General features: G+C 34.5%; 1 protein-coding gene across 1 annotated transcript; it reads right to left on the reverse strand.

The window, feature by feature from the left end:
- Positions 1-5279: 5279 nt before the first annotated feature.
- LOC107762811 (uncharacterized) lies at positions 5280-9125 on the reverse strand. Its single transcript, XM_016581205.2, has 2 exons — positions 8908-9125; positions 5280-6267 (listed from the first exon to the last, which is right to left on the reverse strand). Exons 1-2 carry the CDS (start codon positions 8947-8949, stop codon positions 5584-5586), a joined length of 726 nt encoding a protein of 241 aa, XP_016436691.1. The 5' UTR covers positions 8950-9125; the 3' UTR covers positions 5280-5583.
- Between the last annotated feature and the right edge of the window lie 11734 nt (positions 9126-20859).

Consider the following 20859-nt stretch of genomic DNA (forward strand, 5'->3'; position numbering starts at 1 on the left):
TATCACGACGGTTTGAATTTTGGTTCGTGACACGAACTAACCTTTTCACATCCTATATTTATTTTCTTCATTTTAAGCTCTCACACCATTATTTAAACTTTTCATATCCTCTCATAGATCCTAAGTCAAATCTTAATTTACTAAAATATCCTTCAGAAGTTAACTGACCATTTTGTCCTTATACAAAAAAATTACATTCATATTAGATGAGTAAAATTCAATTAATTATCAAGTCTTTCATCTACCTACTGATCTGCAAAGATAAGAACTTTAACCGACGAACTAACCTTTTGACATCCCATATTTATTTTCTCCTTTTTAAGCTTTCAGCCGTTATTTAAATTTTTCATATCCTCTCATAGATTTTATAAAGTGCACCAGAGTAGTGATCAGTGTTTTAAAAGGCAAGGGCGTGAGGCGGGGCGTTTTACTTTATACGGGGCGAGGCGAAAGCCTCGAAACATGGGGCGTAAGCCCCACGGATCTTTAATTTTTTAAATTTATGAATTAATAATATAGTATTACAACACAATAAAATATAAAAGATGCATTAAAAGTTCAAAAAAACTAAAAAAAAAATTAAAAAAACTCATATAAAATAAAATATTTAGCATATTTTACAAGTATAAATAATACTACTGTTAAAGTTACTATGAAATATAAATTAACTCCAACCTATTAACTTTCAATCAATTAAAAATTGTAATTTCTTACAAAATATTATCAAACTGCATATATTACCTCTTTAAAAGTAAATACACAATAAATTTTTCAATACCGTAATTTAAAATATTACTCTTTCATGAATAATATAAAATTATTTTTAAATAGTAAAATAAAAAATGCATGATAATTTTGAGAGACACAGATTTAAGACATGAAGATCTATCATGTAAAGATACAAATTTTGGTTATCTATTTTTAGAAGAAATATTCACCCTTACGATGTTCTCAATTAGTAAATATGTATGCAATAATATGTTTTGTTATTTGAGTTATTCACAATTTTCATATTTCTATAGATAAAAATAACTTTAATCATTCATTTGTTAAATAATTTTGAGAGTTAACAATACAAATTAGTGAATTCAACACATGATTTATATAGGAACGGTTGGGCGAGTCCCGAGCGTTGAGTGTTAGGCGTGTTTAGGGCGCACCGTCGAGCGCTTAGGGGCGTAAGCCTCAGAAAACTAAGCCCCACACATGAGTCTCAAGACGTTTTGATAGTGCCCCGCCCCGGGGCGAGCCCCGAGGCGAGTCCCAGAAAAGCCTTTTAAAACAGTGGTAGTGATCTACTTCAAATCAATTTAGCCTTCATTTTTTATTTTTTAATGTCAAATCATATATTATTTTTTCTGTAAAAAAAATCCATTTCTTGGTGTATTGCTTGCAACTTTTACAAAAAAGGTACAATACTCTTTTGATAGCCGGTGAGAAAGAATTCTTCCTTGACTTTCAATTCTCATTTTACTTTTTGTTTTTATTTTCTTTGTCAGTTAGTAACTGTGTTCAATTCACTGAAGAGGCTCAAAGTGAACAAGGATAAACATACACAAATGAACGAGAATAGATGATAATGTTGATAATTTTTTTGGTTCTTGTTTTGAGAGGTAGTCTTGAAAGGTGTATCAAAGTTTCCTCTAAAGTAGTCCTTTTTGTTGAAGGATAATAATAGAAAAACATATTAATGGACGTAAATCATCAAAATATTTGGTTTGAGTTTATTTAAAGCTCGTCTTGAGATATTAAGTGTACATTTAAAATTTGTACTTGCGCTTTACAAGGTAAATACTTATGAAATCTTTATACGTTATCATTTTTTTTTTCATAATTGACTTTTATAATTTCCTTTTTTTACCTTTTCCTAATCTCCTTCTTATTTTCTCCAACGTGACCTGTGGAGATTTCTAGTTCATAATTAGATGTCTGTACTTCTTGATTTTTGTGAATTATAACCACGAGAAAATATTCTTCTTTTCGACGTGCCTAAGGGAGCATGCAAGCAAACTGTGCACGCTAAGAGAAGAGGAGAGATGTTCGCAATTACTACCACAAGAAAGCCGCCCCCTATCTTCTAAAGAGGTCCGTCACTTCGTTCGTACCTTCTTGGCTTAGGCTTCCAACTGAACAACATGGCCTTGCCGCGCAACAACCACGATAGTAGTTACGGAACTACTGGGCCGGGAGAGGATAACCTCTTGTTCCTGCTCCTCTTTCTTCGCTTCGGGGACGGAGGTCCTACGGTAGGTAATATCGCTTGGGGATAACAACAGACATCACGAGTCCATTATTCAGATGGTCACTCAACTATCCGAAATTATCTAGCAAAATTATCTTTTTTTTGCTTGTAACAACAAAGTCACTTAACTATGCCTATAGTACTCAGAAGATCATTCAACTAGTTTTCTCAAACTTTTGATTGCCAAATACCTATTTTTTACCCTCAAAATTAACAACTTTTATCATTTTTTTTTTATAGATTTTCAGTATTATAATTTTTTCTCTTTTTAATTCATATTTTATTTACAAATTAAAAAATAAAATAATAATTAAGCGTATATAGTGTTGGAATAATAAAATATTGACCATAGTAAAAACTTAATTAGAAAAATTTGTTCATAATAATAATTTTGATATTAACAACAAAAACTAAAAATTTTATTTAAACAATTGAGAATGAAAGAAAATAAAAGTTTTAAAATATATATTCCATGCACGTACTATAAAAAAATTATTTAAAATAAAGGTATTTTTTAATATACATATTCTTTAATATTCGCTCAATTATATTATTATTTCGACATTATATATGCTAGAAAAATACTTTTTATTTTTTTTAAAAAAAATATTTTTTCTATAGGTAAGTCTAATATAGATTAAAAAGAGAAAAATCATAATATTAGAAAAGTGAAAAAAGAAGAAGAAGAAGAAAAAGAAGAAGAAGAATATAAAAGTTGATAATTTAGAGGGTAAAATAGGTATTTGACAATCAAAAGTTTGAGAAATTTGGTTGAGTTGCCTTCTAAGTGCTATAGGCATAACTAAGTGACTTTTCTGTTACAAACGAAAAGAAAGATGACTTTGGTAGATAATTTCAAACAGTTGAGTGATCATATAAATAATGGACTCTTCCCGTCACCTATCTATTAATTGTTTCTTGCAAATTGCGACTAGCTAACAGATTTAAGGCCGAGTTTAAGAAAATAAACAACATCTAAATTGTTTTGCAATGCAATCATTAAAAAATGTGAATTGTGCTAATAATTTGGACTTGGGAGGATTACATATATTGTTGACGTCACTGATTAACAAGATGAGAGTGTCTTTTGTATACATCTTCTTCTTCCACATCTATTTTCTCTTTCCAATATTTCCAGTTCAAAACCGTTTCATTTACCTTCCTCCAATATTTAATTCAATTTTTTTCTTTTTTCCTTTTTTGTTTTTGTTTTTGTATATAACTTTCTTCTTTAGTTTTCTTTTCTCTTTACCTCTCAAGTGTTACTGTTGGTTTCTTTTTCCCGTGTGGTATAAAAGAGGCAAATATGATATTTCTTTGACAACATTAATTTAATAGTTGACTACCATGAATTTTCGAAAATATTTTATATTTAAGAAAGATACTTTATCAAAACAAATAGCTATCTCTAAAAGAAAGAAAATAACTTGTTAGAAAATGATTTTCGTTTGTATATAATTTGAATTCTTACTTTATTTCGTTTGTCTCAATTTTCAATTTCGAATAATAATGTTAGTGTTCTATTCTTTTTTTCTAAAGTATAATGTTCATAGATGAGACAAATTCCAAAATTTAAATGGAAATTTGGGGATCAATGTCATATTTTCATGTTCACTTTAGGGGCCGCTCAAGGGGAGGCTAATAAAGTCTTTGCTTTAGGCCCCTAAATTTTGGGGCCCCAAAAATATTTTTAGTTGTGGGTTTTTTATCTTATTTTCACTTAGACAATATTGAAATTCATAGGAAAAAAATAAAAAGTCCTTATAAAAGTAGAAAGAATAACTGTCTATTTTTTAACAATAGAAATATTTTAGAAATTTGAGTAAGATACTCAAATCTTCATATTGGTAAATAACTTTTCTACCGTAAGATTTAAGGTACGCATTATAAATATGCTCTAACATCTTATTAACGTGAGATTTCTCACTAATGTGAATATAATATTATATTTATAAGATAACTACACTATAGCCATAAAGAGCGAAGTAAAGAAACCAACGTAAATATGTTTTATTTTTATATGCTTTTATTTCTATTGTGCAATTTAAACAAATATTTTTAAAAATAAGCAGGCAATTGCTAATTTGTTATTCTTCATATAAATTTGTAATAGTTATTATTTCTTCCTTTATTGGGTTAGCTAAATAAGATTAAAATTCATCATTGTCATCATTTTATATCAAATTTGGCTTTAACTTTTATTTTGCAACTGATACTTATTATTATAAACAATATTTATCTATTTTTTTTTAAAAAAAATACTCATTGTTACGGGGTACACGCGCAACGCGCGTGCCCAAACACTAATATGACTTATATGCACCAACTTGAGGAGAGTGTTAGATAATAAAATATATAGTAATATATTAACGTTCCACATCGGAGAACAGGTATTAGGGTTATGTAATATTTGTATATAAAAAAGACTCAGGGGTCGTTTGGTAGGGTGTATAAGAATAGTGCGGAATAATGTGTATTAGTAATGCAAGCATTAGTTATGCAAATAATATTTCTTATCTATTGTTTGGTGTGGTGTATTAAAATTATAATTCATTGCATAATTTTAAAAAAAAATAGTTGCTTACAAAAATGCCCTCCATATCCTCTAGCTTTAAGGGACTTTAAGGACAATTTTATCTTTAACCATGCTAATGCATACATTAAAGCCTAGGTATTACTAATGCCATGGTTTTCTATGCATTACTTATGTATTAGTTATACATAAGTTGAAAAAAGGTACCAAACAAGGTATTAGTAATGCATAAAGCTAATGCTTGCATTATTTTTTCTAATATCTCCTACCAAACGACCCCTTAATGTAATACAAAATAATGTCAATAATATTTTTCTCTCGTGCCTTTATTTCTCACATTCACCTCATTCCATTTTAGATTTGGTATGATGGGCCGTCTTAAGTTGACATAGTGATCCTTATTCTCTCCTTTGGCACTTTAATCCAACCATAAAGATGCTTGAAATTTTACATGAAGGTGCAGCCACTCGTTGGTACACCATACATATACAAGCTCGTGAAGTCCCTGTTAAAGAAGAATAGATACTGTACATTTAATTGATGAAGTCACAAACCAAACATTAAGGCAATAAGATGGTTAGATAATACAGTGTTGAAGAGCTACATTTTTGTATTCAACTATAGTTCGCCTTCGCAACCCCATTCTGCACCGCGCACCTGAGAACTCTGGAATTCAAAATAACCTTAAACTGGCACCACGGAACGCATCTGTTGTACACAAACTACTCATCTCGGGTTCTCGTGGATGGATAGACCAATACCATGCCCCAAAAGCCAAGAAGAAAACCAGCTATAGCAACCATCTAAATCAGTACTCATTGAAATGGATAGCACCAACTTTCCACACAATGTAAGTTGTAGCAAACATAATTGTGCTGATAAATATAAATGAAAATGCAACGAGAAAGACATCAAATCCTCCTGGAAACTCAAAAGTCCAACCTGGTTTTGGCATCCCTCTTTTGCTATCATCGAACAAATTCGTAGGAGCCTCTGGAAGTCCTGATCTCTTTTTCCCCTTCTCACTTTCTCGCAAGGCCTCAATTAATTTGCTTCCAAGCTCAGGTTTAGAGGCCTTTGATTCATTGTACCGGCTGAGGACCCTAGCTGCCCTAAGTTTCTCTCTTGCTGTCAATGGAGATCTCTTAACGGCTGGTTTTGGAATGGCGGAAGATGCTTCCTGTTGCAAGTTTGTGGAAGTTACAGACCCATTTGAAACTTTGGATGCTTGCACTACCGACTCAGTTTGACCATTGGACTGCATTTCACCTTCTGTTTTTGAAGATTCAGAGGATGATGGATTTACAGTAGTTGTAATAACGTCAGAGTCCTTACCATTAACTTCCGTTTGAAGACGATCATTTTTTGCAACTAAAAGAAAGAAACTCTGCTTAGTAACAGCTGTGCATCTTCTTAACCCTAGCACCTGAAAGGAAGATGGGAAGTGCGGAACCTTCTGTAGTGAGGCACTCCTAGAGAGATGGCAGTAGGCCTGCAGCTCTCATTGAGAAGAAACAAATAAATTGTTGTGATAAATTTGATGCCAAATTCATAAATCAATAAATGTGAGCATCACTCCTAGCCTAAACAAAAACAATAATTATGCCTCAATTGCAAACTACTTGAGGTTATTATATGAATCATCCATATCTATTTCGCTCTCTTTTGGCTCCTTTCATTCCACTACTCAATAGTTTGTGCTAAGTCAAATTCAAGTTATTGTGAAATTAGGGAATCTCCAATTCTCAGACATGCAACTAAACTGTCATACAATCTCTAATCAAACTAGAAAGACTCATGTCAAACAATGGATCTAATGTAGGTGTGTCAATGACAATTACCCCAATTAGTTAGTATTCACCTATAAGGACACATTATTGCATTTGGTTATTTACTAAGCTTACGTGGATTTCTAGAAATTGTAAGCAGTAAGTATTTGAAGAAACTTCCATTCAAGTGATATTTAGACTTACCATATCACATTTTAACACTTCAACTATTGAGGAGCTGCATCTGCTGACCAATACATTTGGAGGTCCACGTAGAACATGAACGGACTATCTCAAGCAATTTTCTCGCTTTTTTTCCTCTCCATATGTGGTATTTGCATATTCTGTCGGATGTGATCATTTCTAATCATGTCTGATCGCTCATATCTTCACATCCTAACTTGTGGATATATTGTACCTTAAAGGCTCAACATTCACTCCAATATGTGATTGTTGGTTCACTGCTATAATATAAAAACTAGCCTTTCATTTTGGTAGGGTCCTCCTATCGCACATAACCCTTATTCATACCTCCATTTCAACCATCCTATTTTAGTTTTGTGTTATATCTCCATCTGTTATATTATTCTCCTAAAAGACTGAGTGTATATATCAGAAATATTTGCATTTAAGCATCATAGTATAATCTAATATCACATGTATAACATCTGTCTTACTTATATTAAAACTCTTACTCGCTATAGTGCCTCTCCACAGTTCAAGTTTTTCCTTGCTAGTTTCATCAGCACAACAATGTTTGTGAATAGCATGCACCATGGCACCCCATTTTTGTATATTATTGGTTAACTAATCCATAAGTAAGGTAAAAAGGTATGGGCTCAAGCAGTGTAAAACCACATATATGGAAGCTCCTCTATATCTCCTCTTGGTATTCTTACACATGTCATGGCTCAGATATATCCTTTATGAAGTTTATGCACATTATCGGAGTGCATTTATTCTTCAGAGTCCACAAAAGAACTTTTCCTTGACATTTTATCATATGTGGTAGGTCAATGAATATCAATGGAAATCATGCTTCCATTCCTTATAAACTTTTATCATTTTCTTGAAAAAAATATAGCCTCCATCTTAGATTTAATAGGCATAAATCTGCCCACATTCGATCACCCTTTCCCGATGTTTAATCGTATGACTCATTAGGTTAATACATACAGCTTTAAATAGCTCACTTGTTCTCATTTATCGAAACAAGGAACTCTTTCTTCATTAATTTGGCATCTTTCAACTGTTAAAATGACATTGATTTGCTTAATAAACCATATTACTTCATGCTATCCAAGCCACTCCCATACATGTATATTGTACCATATGGCACAAGTTTGTCTATTCTTTATATTCACAGCATTTTTCACTTGTGCAAACCTAATTCTACGAGTGTAGTGAGGTTACTGTCTTAAATGAGATATCAATCTTTAAAGTTATCCTCGTAATTTGAGTTGAGCAATCGATCAAATAGCATCTGCCTCTCCATCCCTCTTTGATCTCACTGTCTCCTGTCAAAACTTATTGGGAATCATTTTTAATAAATTTAAGCTGATCCCTCTTTTCTGTCAATCATACTGGTTTATAAATTTCTTTCTCCTTTTTCCGCATTTCTAACTTTTGCCAGAAATCCCATAGGGTTTACCTCAGGCTTTGATTGCATCCTCTTAATCTCCACTCTTAGCTCTCTTACGCTTTTCAATAGCTACTCCATCTTTTTCTTTTGGTAACTTCATGTGCCACTAGATCTCTTTTTACTTTAAATGCTCTTTGCACTTCAACTACTACTTTCTTGATGTACGTTGTCATTTCCTTCCTCTGGGTATTGTGTCCGCTCCTAAGTCCCATGATCCGACTTTCAATATAGCTTGTCATTAAATGCTATTTGGTTTTTTGTTCCTAATTATGTGCTGCTTGCAACTCCTCCTTTTTGCCTACTCCTTTGCTTCATATCCAGAACCATCAAGCTATGTTGGGCACTAAGTCTATTAGCTAAGAATTAAGCTTGAATTAAGTTATATGCACTTTCAGGGTAATGAATTTTTCTAATTTAACCTGCTATAAGAGGTTTCTTATAATTTATTAAAGATTGCCAATCAATGTTTCATATAGTAAAAATTAAACTCATTTCTAATTAAGTAGTGTGGAATCATGACAATATCCCTAATATATCATTTACACGTTAAGGAAAATGAATTATTGCTTCTGCTACCTCATTTGCTAACTAATCACCGGCGTAATTTAGTACAGCAAAGCAATTTATACAACACTTAAGCAATGAAACGTGAGAACCGGGAACAAGTAAAGTAAAAGGGTCTACAATTACAGGGAAAAAGAAAGAGGAGGAGGAGACATACAGTTGAGCGAAAGCCTAGAACGGAATTCAAAGAAACAGCCATCAACTCCCTACTTATTGTGTGTGGTTGCTCAGAATGAGTTAAGGCCCAACCATGAAATCTTGCACGCCAAAGTTTGCGGGAAAGATGAGAGGGAAAACTTTACACCTAGCGCTCTGAGGATAATAAAATGAATGATGCAGATAGAGAGCCGTATTCATCCTCCAATATATTTTTCCGAGGAGTCCATTTATTAGCTGTACGCCGGTATTACTTATTTCCGCATAATATTTATTTCAAATCAAGTCTTTTGTATATATTTATATATATATAATAAAAGAAGGAAAATAGTCAACAATTTCTTTTTATTACGCAAAAATAATCATTTATATCCTCTAATAGCCCCCGCACCCCCCTCCCCCAAATTCCCACGTTATAGAAGTGGTGCAAAACTATCTATCATCCATTGGGGCCCTTCACTATGCCCACCGTCATCCTCATCTCACGTTTGCCTAACATTTTAGCGCCACATAACATGCTATATTACCGGCCCTATTTTAGCCTCTCCTACTCAGCATCTCCTTTGCTACTTCTTCTTCCACCAGCATCTCCCCTTTTACCTAATTACCCAAAAATAATTATATATGCCAATTTTATGTCTGTTGATTTTTAATGGTATTTAATTTTTCATGTCTACCTTATTAATTTATGCCAAAAATCTTTCTTGATTTCTTGTTTTAATGGCAGATTTAACTTTTCGTTTTGCCTGTGATTCTTAGTTTTTCTGTATGCCTAAGTTGTGGTACTATGATTTTTTTTTATCCACGATTTGGCATGTGATTAGCCAGATATGAAAGGTTTTAGTTTTTTATTATTCAAGTTTCGCATTCAATTATTCTATGTTAGTATGTCAAATTTAGAAACTTGGCCACCGTATCGGAGCAACCGCAATATCATGTAAATAAATAAATAACACGTACGAGGTTTCACATATTAGCTCTTGAGGCATGAATAAAGCTCTCTATCATGAGAGTCTCCAGTTCCCTAGAAATACTTTGAAATCTTAACTATCAGCACGGTTACAATCCTCAAATGTTCCATGATACTCTTCTATGTTACCTAAATAATATTCAAAAAATACTAATTTTGTGCGGGCGAAATTTCTAGGAAAAAGGCTGAAATTTTCGGTCACCTTGTTCTACCTCTTCTATGTGGAAAACCTTATGTATTTATAACGCAAGTTTTAAGGGTTAAAACCTTTTTTCAAAACCTGTTGGGTTTTCTTTTCCACCAGAAAAATAATTCCTTTATTTCCTATTCTTTAGGCACATCAGAGACCACAGAATTTAATTAACAAAGCTTCCAATTATGGAATTAATTTTCAATTTTCGAAATTAATATTCACCATAATTAATTATGAATTATTCCCACTAAAAATTTATAATTTCAGTTCTTAGTTCAATTTCACAATTGTTCTATCAAATCTTATTTAGCTTCTCATGTTAAGATCCAGATACTAATTAATTAAATTAAATTAATGATAATTTAATTTATTTATTATTTCCTTTAGGCTTATCAGGCCTATTGACTAATGAAAGAATCTCGCCTTTTAATAAATAAAAATAATAAATAATATACATAACTAATATTAATTATATCAAGATTAAGAGTATAAGTACATTTAATGACTAGAGAATTTATTTTATTAAGTCAGTATAAAATATTTATCTCTACTTAGTCCGTTCAATACATACAAATTGTATTAGCACGTGAAGTCAGAATTAAACCATCTTTCATAATCAAGATAAATTACATTTAATTTTATGATACAACATTTCTGATGGCTTGTCCAATTCCATCATTAGATTGTGAACTCAAACTTTGTACTTATAAGAACTGATGATTCAATCTTCTGTGTATAATCTAGACTCTATACACTAAGTCGTCTACTATATAAGCAAAGGACAAATACGAATATATGTTCAATTAAAACTTTATTAAGATTGAATAAATAATTTCATAATAAATACTATATTCAAACTCATGATTAATAGTATATATCTGACACGACCCAAAATTCCAACAAAGGTCGTGATGGCACCTACCTCCAAGACTAGGCAAGCCAACATGCAATAGGAATTCAAAAAAATGAATAAGATATAATATGTTTGAAATAACATTAAAAGTGGAATAAAACTTCAGAAATAGCTAATAAAATGATATCATAACATCAAATTTTTAGAACAAGGTAGTATAGAGTCATGAGCTCTAAAATCGGATACAAGAGATGTCTCAATAGTACAATACTGTCCGAATGTATAAATACCAATAGATAAGGGAAGAGGACTCCAAGGGCCTACGATGTACAAGCTGCGCTACCTTGAATACTCTCTATCAAAAGTAATGCTCACTCCTGAGATCCGCTGCCACCAACACCCAGATCCATACAAAAATATACATGAGTATAGTATGATTGCGGGATAACGTATACTCAGTAAGTATCAAGACAAACATCGGTGAAGTAGTGATGAGGTTCAAGTTATATGATACTCACTAGTCAATAACCTGTGCAATATATTGTCATGGTCCGAAATCCCAACTTCTGGGTCGTGATGGAGCCTAACATGCACTTGCTAAGCAAGCCGACGTGAAATAATTAACTAACCAATGTTAGCAGTTAAAAACAAAATAATAATATTTGTAACGATCCAATCGGTCTTTTAAGCATTTGCTTTTCGTTCAGCTATTTGAAGTCTTGAACATCATCGTATGATGTATTATGGCTTGTGTGAATTGTCGGTTTTGATTTTCGGGTTATTAGGAATTATTTTGGAAGAATGAATTTCATGATTGAAGCTTTAGAGTTGGAAGAGTTGACCGAGTTTGACTTTTTAGTATTTGACCCGGAAATAGAGTTTGATAGTTTCGTTAGGTCTGGATGGTGATTTTGGACTTGGGTGTATGCCCGAATTTGCATTTGGATATTTCTAGAAGGTTTCGGCGCTAATTGGCAAAAGTTAGAAATTTGAAGGTTTGGAAAGTTCATAAGTTTGACCGAGAGTTGACTTTGAGGATATCGAATTTGGATTGTGGTTTCGGGAATTGGAATAGCTTCGTTATATTATTTGGGACTTGTGTGCAAAATCTGAGTTCATTCCGGGTTGATTTGATATTTTTCGGCGCGGGTTTTGAAAGTTGAAAGTTCAAAAGTTCATTAAGTTTGATTTGAGGTGCGACTCGTCGTTTCAATATTGTTATGCATGATTTGAGGCCTCGAATAGGTCTGTGTTATGTTATAAGACTTGTTGGTATGTCCGGACGGGGTCCCGAGGGGCTCGGGTGAGTTTCTCATAGGTTTGGGGTGTGTTGTGCTCATTTTTAATTATGTTTCGACGTCGTTTCTTCAAGCATAAATGGTACCATATTAGGCAAATGAGTTCCAATTTCTGTTTTGATTGAAGCATTAGATCCTTATCATAATTACGGAACCATGGCAAAAAGAATCGTCGAATTTGAACATCGTACGAGGAGTTTATGGTCATTTTACTAAGAATTGGGTTGTCAGATTTTACAGATTAATTACGAAATTGCCACTGACTTCGTATTTTAAAAATCTGCACTATTTTCAAATATTGAAACCAACATATCTCCTTCATTATAAGGTCAAATGGAGTGATTCAAAAGTCTAATTTGACTGAAATTTCACTAGGAATCCATTGGAGGCATCAAAAGTAAGTTTCGAGATTATTTGGCATAAGAAACGAGGCAGAACAGTTGAGCAAAAAATATTTAATATCGAGGGTTTGTTCATTTGGTCATATTTTGAGTTGGGGAGCGCGGATTTGGGCAATTTTTGAGGTAATTTTTACCACATAGATTGGGGTAAGTGTTCTATACTCGATTTTGGTTATATTTCATAAATCCATCTTCATTTATGGAATTTGATTGGTGATTTCAAAGTGAAATTTGGGGAGTTTTGTCTAAAATTTGATAAAGTAATTTTTTGAGTTTTGAACATCGATTCGGAGTCACATTTGAGTGAAAGTAGTATGGTTGGACTCGTAATTTAATGGGTTATCGAATTTTGTGAGTTTTGTCAGATTCCGAGGTACGGGCCCGTGTTTAACTTTTTAGTTGACTTTGGGGTTTTGATTATAGATTCGACCTTTATTATTTGGAATTATTTCCTTAGGCATTATTTGATATTCTTGAGTTGCTTTTGGCTAGTTTCGAGCCGTTCAGAGGTCGGTACGTGCGGGATGACATTTTTGGAGCATCGTTTGGCTTGCTCGTTATTGGATTTGGCTTGTTCGAGGTAAGTAACACTTTTAAACTTGTTACTGAGGGTATGAAACCCCCGAATTACATGTTATGTGATTGATTTTGAGGTGACGCGCATGCTAGGTGACGTACTTGTGGGCGTGCACTTTGTGAATTTTGATTTAGTCGATTCCATGGAACTGTGTAGCTATCTTATCAGAACATTTTTACTGTACTCTATGTGTTAGAGTACTTGAACTGTAATTTATGCTAAAAATCATGTTTAGGCTATATTCTGGTACTATTGGGACCCACAGTGATCGTTCTTTGCTATTGAGTTATTTGCTTAATTGTAGTTATGTACTCAGTCACATTCATCTTTACGCATCATATCTCAATATCTATTATCGTATATTGTCACATCTCGTATCATTTATTAGGGCTACTTAGCATGAGTGTTGTGAGCCCGGGGGACTAAATAGATTGATGACTGAGTGAGGCCGAGGGCCTGTTGTGAGAGATATTGATGGGATCGGGCTGCACGCCGCAACATGATTTATTGATCCATGCTAGGATTTGGCTTATTATAGCGCTTGGGCTGGATCGGCCCCTCAGGAATCTGCACATCCATAGAGGGCGTAGTTTCTAGCAATTACTTATATTTGGGCTGGACCTGCCCTAGTTTATTTGCATTTGGGGCTGGGTATGCCCTGGTTCATTTGCATTGGGTTGGATCTGCCCTGTACAGTACTAAGTGACTGAGTGTCGAGCATTGTGAGTGAGATTACGAGACAAGTAGATTGAGTACTCTGAGAGTGTGAGTACATGAGTTCATCACTAAGATGCATTACATTTGACATACGTACTTGAGATACAGGCTTAGAGGTGCATTTTCTCACGCTACCCAGTTTTGGTGACATTTATGATTTTTCCTACATATTGACATGTAGGCATAGAGATGTTCTTTCCTCATGCTATCTTAAAATGAAACATCTTATTTATTGTTGAAGGGTTTTTGGGAAAATCACAGTTTTCAAACTTACTCATAAGTTTTTGGTATTTTTGGTGAAAGATTTGGGATATACTGTTATACTGTCAAAGCATGCCTATTTTTTATAACTGTAAACGAGTTGAGCATTTATCTCTAAGCTATTTTCTCGTACCATTATTATTATATCGTTATGAACTGTGGTTGGTTATTGGAGTTGGACTCTGACCCTTGTCCCAACTCGTCACTACTTTCAACCTAAGGTTAGGTTTGTTACTTATTGAGTACATATGGTCGGTTGTATTCATACTCACTTCAGAACCTTGCGTGCAGATGTTGGATACTGATGTTGTTGCGTACGGCAGGAGCCGGATCGGAAGAGGTGCCTGCTTTCCAATTATGGCTATCACTAGTCCTTGGTAGCATTAGATTCAAATTCTATTTATTTACATTTCAAACAGATGTTGTAATTATTTCAATTCTATTTTGTAAAATCTAAATCTTAGAAACTCATGATTTATACTACCAGTCCTTGGGGAATTCTTTGTATAAAAGCAATTCTATTATCTTTTCTTCTCTTAATAAATCTCATTAAATTGGATAGTTGGTTATTGGCTTACCTAGCGGGTTAGGATAGGTGCCATCACAACTAGTTGAATTTTGGGTCATGACAAGTTGGTATCAGAGCTCTAGGTTCATAAGTTCTACAAGTCATGAGCAAGTGTCTAGTAGAGTCTTGCAGATCGGTATGATGACATCCATACCTATCTTCGAGAGGCTACGGGGCATTTAGGATAAACTTCTCAACTTTCTTTCCTCATCATGCGGCATTGATTCAACTTGAAGCGTAATTCTTTGAATTCCTTCCATGCACTTATATGCACATGTGAGCGCTCGGTATCAGTTGTGCATCGATGGCTTGTGATTTCATGGATGAGGTGCGAGATGTAATTTCGGTGTGCTAATGATGGGCCATTCTAGAGGAGTTGAGGCCGGGTTTTGACTGTAGCTTGAGCACGAGGATTTTGATTGTGTGAGCACGTGCTTTTGTACTTATATGTGCGGTAATGTCCCTATGAGTGGGATTTGTGGCTCGATGAGTGGCTGGATAGCTATACCATGAGTATGATGTGACGGCAGAATATGTTCAGGCGGTTTGAATGTGACGAGAAAAGTTTTATTGAGATGTAAAAAAGGACTATTGGGTGATTGATTTATGTCTTGATGTTACGTATAATCTCGAGTTATGAACGTGTTGAAAGATGTTTTTTCATGTCGTTTAATTGTGGAATGAAGTAGATTTTCATGTCTTATTGATGCGTTCAGACTCAGGAAGATTAAGTGATTGCGGAATAGTTGCGGCTATTAAAGGGTATAGAGAGATGTCAGTTTGAGGTAAGCAGGTGAGTTATAAACTACGGGGTAATCTACAAATGGGTGATCCTTATGAATTTGTGATGAGGTCTTTTTTTTCTATTAGTGGGTTATGGGTATGGCGATTTGAGTTTGGATTGGTTGTAATAGTCGACCTGACCGTCACGAGGATGAATGTGAGATTGTAGATGATTTGAGGTATTATATAGTTTGTATTACATGAGATTATGAAGGATTTAGTTGAATCTCACTGCGATACTATGGCAGTAATAAAGTATGGGCATTGTGAGTTACCAAGTGTTTGGATCTATGGATTTGAGCGAAGTGGGGGAGACTGCTATCGATGATTTGGTTGCATTGTTACGTATTGTATTGGTTTCAGTCTGACGCATACTTGTGAATCAGTTATGACTTGCAAAGGTTCAGATCGAGGATAACTCGAGTGAGGAAATTTCTAGATACAGGTTGTATTACACTCTATGTGTATCTGTGAATCATGGAATGATTGAATGGTTATTCATGAGGGATATAGTGCACATGGAATAGGAATTTACTTGGTTGTTTAGATGTATGGATTACTTCTTTGGGTGTTATTGTGCTAATGGGGCACATGTTATTCGACCCGTTTGGGTGGTGCAATTAAGATTTGAGTAGAGTAGATGACTCTCGAGAAGGCTCTAATGGATTCAAGATTTATATGTAGCAATCGAGAATTTATTCGGAGTTGTATATGGCAAGATCTGGAATATGCATTGGATGGTGTCGGGACTCAAGGTATTTCAGTATCACTATGGATTCTATATTTCAGTATCAGGAAGGTAAATGAAACAATTTTAGGTTCACATGAGGTCTCCTCAAAGTGGGTGTCTCGATTGTGGTATTTTGGGGTGCTAAGAGGGAATACAACAGCTTATGGGCCTTACGGCGGTGTGGCTTTATGCTAGGGTCTCGTATGGTGCATTTTGGTGGAGGATCGTGGTGTTCTATCAAGGAGAAGTGTCAACTTGAGGGTAATTCAGAAGGAACTCGGAGAAATAGGACAACTTGGTAGTAGGTTAGATCAGAACGATAATGGATATGATCGGTCCTTTGGGTACTTATGATGTGGCGAGTCTCTACAAGTGTTTTGTGAAAATGCTCTTGAGTTTTGATGACCTGCGTAGCCTGGTTGAGTTAGAGAGATTCATTTCTGATGGCTTGGTTATGTGCAAACGAGGTTCGAAGAGTTTTCGAGATTTCTACCACGATTTGAGATGGATATTTCCTACCGATGTGAGGAGCATGTTGCATATTGTGATTTTCTCCTGGATGGGATCAAATGAAAGGTTTATGACTGATCGGGTATGTATTGTGCCGGTGACTGATGTGCCATAGAATTTCGGCATATTTGATACCAATTACTTAGATTTTAACTCGTCTTTTAATGTATTTTTAGTTAATTCTGATCAAGTTTGATTGTTTTGTAATGCATGAGCTTGAAGACCCAAAAACATGGAAAAGAAGTCAAAAGGTCACAAAAGAAGGGAAATGCTACAAGTATGCGACCGCATAATACACATGCGGACCGCATAACTCAGAGGTTGATCACAAACTGAAACAGACTTATTGGCCAAATGAAGCGAAGGATATGCGGTCCATTATGCGATCGCATAATACCTTTGCGAGCTGCATAATGGTCGCATAATCCCAGTAGAAGAAGCTACTCAACATGATTTATGATGGCATATGCGGTCGCATAACACACATGCGGACTGCATAATCGATATGCGGTGGAAGCTGGAACTGGTGATTTATTAAGTCTGCAATGAGAATGAAGAATATGCGGACCACATACGTGGTCTGCGACCATTATGCGGTCGCATAAGCTGTCTGAAGGGGCATTTTTGTCCGATTTTGACCACGATTTTTGGTCCATTATAAAAAGAATAAGTAGGATTTTTGTGGGTCATTCAAGTCTGAAAAGAGTCCTACATAGAGAGCATTGACTACTCCATTAATTTGGAATCTTGTGAAGAAGGAATCTTGCACTTTTGTAAGCTTTATGACTTTATTAAATACTTTGTTCTTATATTTTAGTATGAGTAACTAGTTTTAAATATTAAGGTTGTGGACCCTAGATGGGTGTAATGTTAATGGGTGTTTAACAATGAATATATATATATATATATATATATATATATATATATATATATATATATATATATATATATATATATATATATATATATATATATATAATGGTTGGTTGATATTTATTCAATTCTTGTTCTTTATTTATGGTTGGTGGTTGCAAACATTAATCTATTCCATTTTACTCTTTCTTTGCTTGGGAAAATGAGTTAGGGTTTGGTAGAATTGAATATCAAGAATTCAAGACTTTAAATTTTGTTTAATAAAATCGCTTAGGAATAAGTGAGTTCTACTTGGCATAAATTGGTTGTTCTTAAATTGCAAATCTTTTATATTTGGAAAAATCACAAAGTGAAAATACTACCCAACCGTTGGAAAATATTGGGTAGTCATTTAGAAATCATTTGCATATCAAAGGACCTTCCATTAGAAATATATCATATTAACACTGATAGCATTACATTCCATTGATGGGGACACAACCTTGGTTTCCTTAATCAAATTATTTACATTATCATAACACAATTAGTTATCTCCTTAATTCACAACTATATCATTCTCTTGTTACATTAAAGGAATAGAATTATGACCTAAGTCAAGTTTCACACTACTCAAGTAAACTTTTCACACCATATTCCCTGTGGGATTCGACCCCAACCTTGTTGGGTTATTATATGTGACAATGACTACCTTACACTATTTAATTAAAGTGTAATATGAGCATATTAGGTTTTAACGAGTAGGGTTTTAATGATGCATCTTATGTATTAATAATATCCTGGGGGAGTGTTATGAATACACTATATGGTGTATGTCTATTATTGCTCTTACAACTTTCTAAAGAAGTTTGTGATCAAGCAAACAACTTGCAAGTAGCTCATGTAGGCAGCTTGGAAGAAACTTCATGTAAACCTTGCAGAAGCTTCCTAAAGCAAGCAACTTGGAAGTACATCATGTCGGCAGCTTACAAGTAGTTCATGCAAGCAGCTTCCTGAAAAGCCTCACAACAACTTCATTTCTTCTATAAATAGGAAGCCAAAACATTTCATTTTATACATCAATTTCAAGAGAAATAAACTACGTCTCTTGTCTTGCATTTCTGTTATTTTATAACACCTTCTACTTCAAATTTATATTCTTTTAGGTGAAAAAGATATATCCTTTTTTTTCAAACAGATGATCTCCGCTAAACTACCATCTTGCTCTTTCCTTGGTTAAACCAAGCTCCGGTGGTAATCTAATCAAATACCTAGAGTTTAGGCCCTGAAATCATGCATAAAAGATCATCTCTTTATTGATTTAACAAACCTTGTAATATATCTTGCAAGTTGCAACTCTTAAACCAGTCTCCGCTTATTGAGGGGGAAAAGCCAAAATTTTTGCTTGTTCTTGGATAACCACCTGAGTGATATTGAGAATCGTTGCAAATATTACTGCCGCTTGATATTAATGTTATACTTTTAGTACATTACTCGCCCTATATTTTGTTGGTTTAGTTATTAATTATGCGACATTTGAGCTAAATTATGTTATATTATTTGTAGGAGCATCGGAAGAAAGAGTCGAATGAAAGTTGCACGAAAAGAGTACGAAAATGCAAAAAAAAAACACAAAAATGCCAAGTACCCAAGCTTGGCTAAAGGCCAAGCGCAGCCAGCTCTGTAGCCAGTTGTACCAAGATATAGGCCACGCATAGCCATCTCAATAGCTAGTTTGACCGCGCTACAGGCAATACATAGCCAACTCTGTAGCCAGGCTGACCGCGCTATAGATCTGGCCTCACGAGGTCTATAGCCCAGTGATCAAAAGCGCGTGAATTAAAAGACTCTGACCCGGAGTAGGACTCAAGGACATCGACCCTAAAAAAAAAATACTCCCTAAACGAGTTAAGAAAGGGTTGGACATTATTTTGGAGAAGAAAAAAGCTATAGAGCACTGTGTAGCAAGAATCAAACAAATTTTCCCTTTGTTTCTCTTTACTTTGTAGTTTAATATATTTGAACATCATGATGATTGTTTATACATTTATGAGTGGCTAAACTCTCTCATCTTGGGTTTGATGGAACCTATTGAAGGATGATTTCCACTACGTTTAATATAAATTTGTCGTTGATTTTTCTCTACTTGTTCAACTATATTTTCGTTGTTGTTGATTGAAGAGCTGTCACGACCCAAGTTCTCCCCTTCGTGAATTGTCGTGATGGCACCTAGTCTCTATGACTAGGTAAGCCTAACAAAACCTCAGAAATGAAACAAAAATGCGAAACTAACAATTAACAGGAAAATAGAGTAAAGGAAATTAAAATGCCGCTCGGCAATTTACAATAATAACACTCTCTCAACTGAACATAACACTCCCAAAATCCGGAATCTTATGAAATACAGAAGTACAAAATGTATTCTAATCTCCAGAAAGTCTAACAACGAAGAAAAATACAGGAAGTATGTAGCTAAAGGAGAAATAGAGAGGGACTTCTAGGTCTGTGGACGCGGCAGATATACCTCGAAGTCTCTGGATCACCTCGCTTCACGGATAGTATGGCTAAGCAGAAGAACCTGGATCTGCACATAAAAAGCATGTGCAGGAAAGGGCATGAGTACACCACAACAGTACCCAGTAAGTGCCAAGCCTAACCTCGATCGAGTAGTGACGAGATCAGGTCGGGGCCCTACTGGTTATATATGTAAAGATAAAACAATATGAAATATGGAAGAGAAGATAATTGCTAACAGTCAATGAAATGAAATCACAAAAAGAGCATAACTCAGTACACAGATAAAGTAAAATACTAACAGTCGATAAAGAATAAAATCACAGAAAAAAATAACTCAATACACAGAGATAGCAACAGGGGATCTCCCAGGATATCGTCCTGTACTCCCAAACGTAAATGTGCAGAGGATCTCCTGGGATATTGTCCCGTAGTCCAAATCTTAAATATGTAGAGGAATCTCCCAGAATACTGATCCGTAGTCCCAAAGTAAATATCCAGTACAAGGGGATTTCCCGGATATCATCCCGTACTCCCAATTATAAATGTGCAGGGGGATCTCTCGGAATACCGATCTGTAGTCCCAAAGTAAACATGCAGGGGGATCTCCCGGAATACCGATCTGTAGTCTCAAAGTAAATACACAACAGTTTCAAGAAAGAATCCTACAATTCTATTCAAGTTCTTATCAGGAAAATAGGAAATTTCTACTCTAAACATGCTGCACAA

Source organism: Nicotiana tabacum, chromosome 11 (genome assembly GCF_000715075.1).
Source record: "Nicotiana tabacum cultivar K326 chromosome 11, ASM71507v2, whole genome shotgun sequence".
Classification (NCBI taxonomy): domain Eukaryota; kingdom Viridiplantae; phylum Streptophyta; class Magnoliopsida; order Solanales; family Solanaceae; genus Nicotiana; species Nicotiana tabacum.